General features: G+C 30.7%; 1 protein-coding gene across 1 annotated transcript; it reads left to right on the forward strand.

Annotated features, from left to right (window-relative positions):
• Window positions 1–330: 330 nt before the first annotated feature.
• BDCG_16905 (uncharacterized protein) lies at window positions 331–576 on the forward strand (the record flags this gene model as incomplete). The annotated part of the gene is made up of 1 exon (XM_045426086.1): window positions 331–576. The coding sequence occupies one exon, from the start codon at window positions 331–333 to the stop codon at window positions 574–576; it is 246 nt and encodes an 81-aa protein (XP_045280822.1).
• Window positions 577–8815: the final 8239 nt, after the last annotated feature.

Raw genomic sequence — 8815 nt, forward strand, 5'->3', positions numbered from 1 at the left:
GTATAGAAATAATGCAGATGACACTGCTTATAAGAGATTGAAAAAGAAGATAGTGAAGAGTCTCATGCAGCAGCAGTGAGATCAGGAGAAGTCCTGAGAATGATTTAAGATCAAGATGAAGAGAGAGAGAGAGAAGAAGAGTGTTACTGCAAATAAGCAGTAGTAGAAGAAGATTAAGAAGATATTGAAGCAGGAGACAAAGAAGCCAAAACTGATAAGTTTTTATTAAAAGATAACAATTTTTGATAACACTTCTGTTCTCTAATTGATTAGCAGGAGCTGATAGAGAAGAAGGGGATTAAGGCCTTGTTCAGGTCTTGAATATGCTTCATGATTCAGAATATTGAGAAGATAGCCCTGCTCTCTGAGCATGTCAATCTGCTTACTGCTGAGGTGAAACCTGAGACAGCAGACCAGAAAATACAGGATTTTGAGATGCAGATTGACCTGACTGAGAGAGAGCAGCAGAAATCCTTCCCTGAGAAGACAGTGAAGAGAGATTTTGAGATGATTATCACCTCAGATAAGGAGAAGAAGAAGAAGAAGAAGAAGAAGAAGAAGAAGAATGAGAAGTGAATTGTGAAGAATGATAAGAAGAATGAGAAAGAGAAGAAGTAGATTTTTTTCTTTTTATATTAGTTAGTTATAAGTTTAAGTTTTTAATTATTAATAATTAAAATTGATTTTGAGTTTTCAAAAATTATTGTACAAGTTGGAATCAAGTCAGGAATAATATATATATATATATATATTTAACTATCATGATTCACAAATCACTATAATGTATAAGTATCAACATTTTTTCAACATTAATATTTATAATATTAATATATTTTTAATGATATCATCTGATAATGTAATTTGATAACACTCTCTTTCACAATATTAATATATTTCAAGAAATATAACAGAGATTAATCAAGATTGTTTATTTACTTTTATACATCAATGATATTCAATCTGAGTTAGTACTAAAATTATAACTAAGCTAAGAAACAAGATTATTTTCTCTTATATTAATTCTTCTTACACACATCAGTGATCAGTTATTGAAAATAAATTATTATCTTTCTTAAATTATTATCATATCTTCTGAATTCACTTCTTTCACTTCTTTTACTTCTATTGAAGATTCACAAACTCTTCAAGAAATCACTGTGAATTACAAAGTCTACATTATTTACAATTCAATACAGAATGCTCTCTTTCAATTATAATGAATAATCACTTCATTCTTCACATCTGATTCCAGGCCATGAAATTTATAAAAAACTCAACACAAATATCAAGATGAACTATGAAATAATTATCAACAGATTGTATTATAGATTACTGAAGAGTCATCTCTTTACTGCAATCACTGCAACTTCATTCAGAAACATTTATCATAAACTGATTATAACTCTGAAGGAATTTTCTAACATCTGAAGTCATCAGAATGCAGACAATAAAAGAAAAATAATCAGAAAATTACTACTGAGCTGGTAAGTTGCTCTATCAGGTAATGATTTTTGATAACACTAACTTTCTAATTTGAAGAAAATCATGTGAAAACAACTCTGTATCAGTACTCTGATTTCACAACTCTCATCTGATAACTTTTATAAACAATTACTTCACATGTGTATATCTCTGAATCTTTCTCTTCAATCAATTGAAAACCCCGAATTCTGAACACTTCTTCAAATGCTGAATTCAAATCTTCATATTTCATATCAATTCTGTCTTCAGTCCAACCTCAAGACACACTACAAAGTCAATATACAACATCTAGAATCAGAGTTGAAGAATCATTGAAGAGTGTCTCTTACAGTGAATGCATGAACTAGTACAAATAATCTTACATTTATAAGAGTTATATGTTATTACATTGATGAGAACTGAACTTATCAAGAGACATTAATTGAATTTGAATCATTGATCAGTAGTCATACTGAGGATTATATAACAGAGGTATTAATGACTGTGATTAAAAATGACTATTGAGATATTAGTCTCAGTCTTCTTACAATTACAACTGACAATGCTGCGAATAACTACACTATAATGAAGAGCTTGAAGCAAAAATTGGCTTTGCATTTCTGAAATGATAAACAAGATCATATCTTCTGCATTGCTCATGTGATTCAACTTGTGATGCAAACACTGATAAAGAATCTTAACATCAAGATGAAGAATAATGAGATGACTGATTCTTGAGATGAGAATGAGATGAAAGTGATTACTCAAGTAACTTTTACATTCACTTTGCAAAAGATAATATTTTTTGACAACACTTTTTAATATTGCTTTTTAATAATGCTTTTTGATAACACTACTGTTAATTTTGAATAGATTGACTAATAATTTAAATATCATAGATTCAAAACATTGCTAATGTGATTTATATCTCTTCTAAACAATAACAATGATTTCATGATATTCAACAAACAAACAAATCAGTCACACCACTGAATATGATACAGAATGTTAGAACACAGTGAAGTTCAATATATGAGATAACTGTTCAGACTCTTCAATTGTGTCAGACAATTAATCATTGAGTGTAACACTCTGATCAGAAAAAGATTCAGATATTGAAACTTTCTGATATGAAGTGAACTCAGTTGAAATATGTGATTGATTTACTGTTTCAGTTTTATAAGACAACAAAGACAGTCTCAATCACTTGTACATCAATGCTGCAGTCAGCCTGGTGAGTGTATAACAGTTTATTTACTCATCTTGAGAAGCAGTTGAATCACTCAAAAAGAAATTCAGTCTGAGATAATGCTATAGTGCAGGCTATTGTTACTGCAAGGAATAAACTGGCATATTACTACAGCAAAATGAAACAATCTTTTGCAGAGTACTATGCTGTAGCAGCTCTACTAGATCTCTTCTGTTGAGTTAACATCTACACTTCTCAAGATTGAACAGAGAAGGAATAAGACTTATATATCAAATTAGCCTGAGACTACTACAATGTCAACTATCAGAGATTTGAATGAGCAGATGTTTGAGATGTGAAGACAGTGAAATACAATTCCCTAGTAAGTAATGATCTTTGATAACACTTCATATCACATAGAACTATAATACTAACTTTGAAACAGGACTTGCATACATTGATTGCAACTGAAAATCAGGCAAAACTACATGCTTGTAAAACTGAATTTGACTGCTATCTTCAAGATGATCTGACAAATTTACACACCAAATCAATTCTAGAGTTATGAAAAATTGTTGAGAGTACATATTCAACTGTTACACTGATGACATATGATATTCTGACAATTCCATTGACAGGGATGAGAATGAAGTGAAAGTTCAACTCAAGTCAAGATATTTGTCACTATCACTGAGAACAATTACAAGGAGAAACAATCAAGAAACTCATGATTATAAAACATGAAATTATCAGACAGTTTAATACCTCTGATCACAGTATATCAGAGAAGTGTAGTTTTCATGAGAAAGTGAAGAATAAACTTGCACAAGAATGTATTTAGTTGTTTCATGAGCATTATCAATAATTGTTACCAAATTCTGATTATATAAGCAATCACTGAATGAACTGAATGAGACTGATTTTGATCTTCAGTCTCAGTCTCATTCTGATTTTGAAAGAATGATCATCTTTCACAGTTTATCCTGGAAAATTACTCTCATTTCACTGTTCTTGAATTAAATCTGGTCATTTTTCACGCCATTTCTCTCAGAAATGGTCCATTTTCAGATTTTTTTGAGGCTTGGTCCTGGTGGGACTCACATCAAGAAATGTATGAGATCAGACCAAATGGGACCAAATGTGAAATTCATGGTCCCGCCGGCCAGTCTAATTATGAATCTGACTATTTCTAAGTCTTTTTAAAGCAGCTTGACTATCAGAGAATATCCATGTCTCTTTCAAACAATTTCCTCTTTTATGAGATTTTATTTCAATGAGTTTGAAAGCTTTCACTATTGTAAATAGTTCAGCATCAAAGACTTCACATTCAGAGCCTAGATTTCAGAAATCTGAGATAAAATTAATATTATCTTCAGTATAAGCAATGCCTGTGCCTAATCTATTCAAGTTCTCATTTTTTGAGCCATCTGAATAAACCAGAATAGAGTCTTTTATATTGATTGTAGAAATTCTCTTCAAATGCTGTTCATATTCTTTCTCTTTTGATAGTTCACTTATTTATAAGTCTATAAGAGATTCAAGCTTTTCTTTCCAGAGAGATAACTTCTCATGATCAACTTTTTCAATATTTAAAGAAGAAAATTGATTTTTAATCAGAGAGTATAGTCTGTACAGTTGAGAAGGCATTTTCTTTGAAGAATTATTTTCATTTCAATCAAGAAATCTATTCCAATCCAGTTCATTTCCAGAGTTAATTGATGAAAATGAAGAAGAGACTCTTTCTCTGATTATATGATTTGAGCTCATCTTTACAACTCTCAGAGCATAGTTCATACAGGCCTTTTCAAATCTAATAGCAGGAGGAGGAATTGAAGCTTCAATTTTCATTGCTTTAATAGAAGATGATTTGAATGCTCCCAGAATTCTTCTCAAGACTCTGTTTTGCAGATTTTGAAAGAGATCAGTGAAATTCTCTTGATTATTCCATCAAACTTGAACTCCATAATCAGCTACTGATGTAATACAGGCTATATATAACTGTCTCATAGCCTGGAAGGATAGACCTCTCTCTGTATTTAATAGTCTGATTATATTGTTCAATAGTCTTTCTGCCTTGACAGTTCTTTGTTGAATGTGATATTTAAAATTCAACATGAAGTTTAACCATACTTCTAATCATTTGACATTTACACTGAGTTTAATCTCTCTATTTAAAAGAGTTAGAGATAGTTCTTTCTTATTGAGTCTAGAAAAGAAATGAATTAACTCAGTTTTATTCATATCAAATTGAATTTGATTGATATCTGCTCTAACAAAGATTTCCTTTGCAGCTTCTTCAATTACTTTCAAATTCTCTTTGATAGTTTTTGAGCTGTAGACTAGACCAATATCATCCACATAACTCAGAGATCACACTATTCTCATATTTCTATTTTTGAATAGATATGCAGTGTATATTGCAAATAAAATGAGTAAGATTGGAGATTTCTATGATACTCCTATTTTTATCTCAGTCTTGTCTTGTTTCATTCAATCAAACAAGAGTTGTATAATTCTTTTAGACATAAAACAGTTAATTCATTTTATTAGAGAAAGTGGCAGTTTTAATATCTTCAATGTCTGAATTAACTTTGACTTTGAAACATGATCAAATGCTCTCTTTATATCAATAAAAACTGCAGTTGAGATCAGACTCTCATGCTTTGCTATTTGAATATCATGAACAACTGAGAGAACAGTGTCAATTGCAGAACACTGTTTTCTATCTCTCATTTGTTCACTGAATAAAAGAGAATCATCTATAGAGCTTATAAAAGATAGTCAAGTAGCTATTATCTTTTCTAAAACCTTTTCTAAACAGTTCAATAGAGATATTACTCTATATGACTTAGGAATTGAAGTTTTTCTATTAGGTTTTGCAAGAATCACTCCAGTGGCTTCTCTCCAGCATTCAGAATGATATTCATTTTTCAAGAGATTGAAAAAGAGCTCAAAATATTTATTCTTTAAGTAGGAATATGTATTTTGAATAATCAAGTGATTAATTGAATCAGGACCTGCAGCAGTTTTAACAGAACTTGAGAAGATAGCTGACTCTAATTCATCTTGTGTAAGATCAGGCCATTCTCAGTCATTTTCATTAATATAGTTGAGAAGTAATATATTCTCTTTCTCTGAATCTGAATCTGAGTCTGATGAGTTCTGAAATAGAATTCTCATGAAAGCTTGACATTTTTCCTCAAAAGAGTTTGCTGTATATGATTCATTCTGAAACTCATATTCTAAGGCTGGAAGTTTTGCTACACTTCTTGTTTTAGTATAGTTAAAAGCTTTAAAAATTTCCTTCTCTTATGCTTCTTCAAGAAATTTATTCCAGCAGTCTGTTTTAGCTCTTTTAATATCTGAAAAATATTCATTTCTGACAGCTTTGAACTCTTTATCAGATATTACATCATTTTTTCAATCTCTTCTAGCAGTAGCTAATTCTTTTCTTTTAGATGAGATATTCTCATTTCATCAAGGTTTTGAATACTCAGAAGATTTTCTTTTTGAAATATTATCTCTAACACTTGTTAGAATAATAGATGTAATAAGCTTCACTCTATTCTCAAGCATTTCATTTGAGATATCTTGACCAGAATTTCAATATAGCTCATTCTGTCTTTCAGATTTTAGCAGTTTTATGCTTTCTTCAACTGCTTTCCAATCAGCTTTTTCAAAGTTATACTGATTAGAGAGAAAAGGATTTTCACTCATTTGTTTTTCACTCAGTTCAATATTAAATTGAATAATCTCATGACCTGATTCTGATGTCTCATTTGAATCAATAAACCAGTTTACAAGTCTTCTTTTCATTAGATTTTGTGATATGAAGATTAGATCTATAATAGACTTCTATTTCATATCTTTTCTAAAGAATGTTTGTTGATCAGACTTATTAACCAAATCTATTGAATGCTCAAAGATTCATTCAATCAGATTATCAGCTCTCACTGCTCTCTTGCATTCTGAATTTCATCAGGGATAATATGCATTGAAATCTCCTGCAATTATAGAGTTTCTTGATGAAGTTATATTCAGAAATCCTCTATCAATTGTCCAGATATTGTTATTTTCCTTCAATGACTTTTCATTATAGATATTTATGAGCTGTATAGTATCAAACTCATTTTCTTTATCTATAATATCACCCACCAGAATATCAGGGTCAGACATGATATCAAATCTTAGATTAAATTGATATCTTGATCTCTTTCTTTCATAGATCACTACTCTTGACTTTATCTCAGACTTTTGAGATAAAAAGCAGTAGTAGCTTGAATGAGAAATAACATATTTTTGCTCAGCATCAAAATTCAGCTCCTGAAGCAGTATAAAATCAACTTTTTATTCAAATGTAATTTGAAGACAAGAATAAATACAATTTGAGTTTCTATTCATATTATTTTGAATAAATGTGATTTTTGAAGAGTTTTTAAACTTTTTTTGTTGTTTTTGTTGTATATTCATACTAAAAGAGAGTAGAGTAGAATCTAATCACTATCATCAGATAGTAGATTATAACTGTTCTGAAAAGTAGAAATCTCAACTGCTTGCATTATATCTAGTTTATCATCAGAGTCATTTCTCAATTCTCTAATCTTAACAGAAGCTTAAGGATTCAAGTTCTGTTTACATTTAGCTGGAGAGTTGAAGTTTGAAGACTTAGATAGTTAAGAGTTTCTTCTTTTTAAGCTTACAGTTGTGAGTTTACTGGCTTGACTCTTCTCTTCAGTTCTAGATTGACTTTGAGCTTCATCTTTTCTCCAGTTCTTTTGAGTTCTAGAAGCAAACATACATTCTTTTAAGCTAGATGCATGTTTTTCTTTGCAATTAGAGCACTTAAGCAGAGTATGTTGACAAATTTCACCTCTTTTTGAGCATGTTTCACATTTATGCTCACTAGTTTTATGATCTCTGGCACAGAATGCACATTTTAAGTCTCTAAAACATGAGATTGCAAAGTGTCCATATCTTTGACAGTTTGAATACTGTGTTTGAGCTTTGAGGTTCATTCTTGAGTCTTTGTATTCATGAACTCTCATTTTCAAACCTGCTACTCTTACTTCAGAGATCTTTGACTGTTCAAGTGTTTTTATATATACTAGAACAGAGACATTTCTCCTGCTTTGTCTGAACTCAATTGAATTTAGTCATACAGGCTTCTTTCTCAGTTGAATAGAGTTGTATTCTTTCAATTCATTTTTGAGAAGTAGTATTTCTTCTTCACAGTCAAAAATTTCAACTGGAATATCATGAAGAATGAATTTGCCTCACTTTTCATCTCTTTCAGATAGAATTGTTGTGTTTAACAAAGATTCTACTGCTGACTTTCAGAGATTCTCATTCTGAATAAGGAATTCAGCACTGAATTCAGGCATTGTAGTCAGAATGATGAAGTTTTCAAAGAATAATGATTCAATTGAAGCTATAACTGGTTTTTGAACTTCAATATCAGTCATTAACTGAGAAAAGAACTGCTGGTTAATTTCATTTCTGATTCTGAAAATGAGATTTGAGTTTAGCTTGTTTCTTTGCAGAATGTCCTGATTTCAGACTTTGAGAATAAGTCTTTTATTTCTGAAGATTTGAAAGTTTTTCTCTTTTTGCATTTTCTTTTTCACTTTTCTATGAATAGAGACATGAGCAGTATTCTTCTCAGTTTTCTCAGAATTTTGAGCAGGTTTTGAGACAGCAGGTTTAGAGACAGCAGGTTTAGAGGCAGCAGATTCAGCTGCTTGAGCATATGTTTTCTTCTGATTCAAAGAAGAAGAAGAAGAAGAAGTAGAAAAGAAAGAAGAGCAAACTGAAGAGTCAGTGATTGTATTAGAAATTTTCAAAGTTTTTTGAACTGTGTTTGAAATTCTAAGTTTGAACTTGATCACTTTCTGTAGTTGTCTAGCCTGAGTATGAAGAATTAACAGAACTTCTTCATTCATCTCACTCAGACACTGCTTTTCAAGAATTTTACTTACTTTTTCAAGTTTCTGTATTTCAAGAACTTGTTGTTTCTCTATCTCTTCTTTCTTTCTTCTCTTCAGAATTTCAATCTCAGGAATAGCATTTGAGAAAGCATCTTTTTTCACATCAACTGAGTGTACTTTTGAACTCATTGTTCTTACTCAATGAAAAGTTGGTCAGACTAATTCAATTGAGATATTTATT

The sequence above is a fragment of the Blastomyces dermatitidis genome, assembly GCF_000003525.1.
Source record: "Blastomyces dermatitidis ER-3 genomic scaffold supercont1.4, whole genome shotgun sequence".
Lineage (NCBI taxonomy): Eukaryota > Fungi > Ascomycota > Eurotiomycetes > Onygenales > Ajellomycetaceae > Blastomyces > Blastomyces dermatitidis.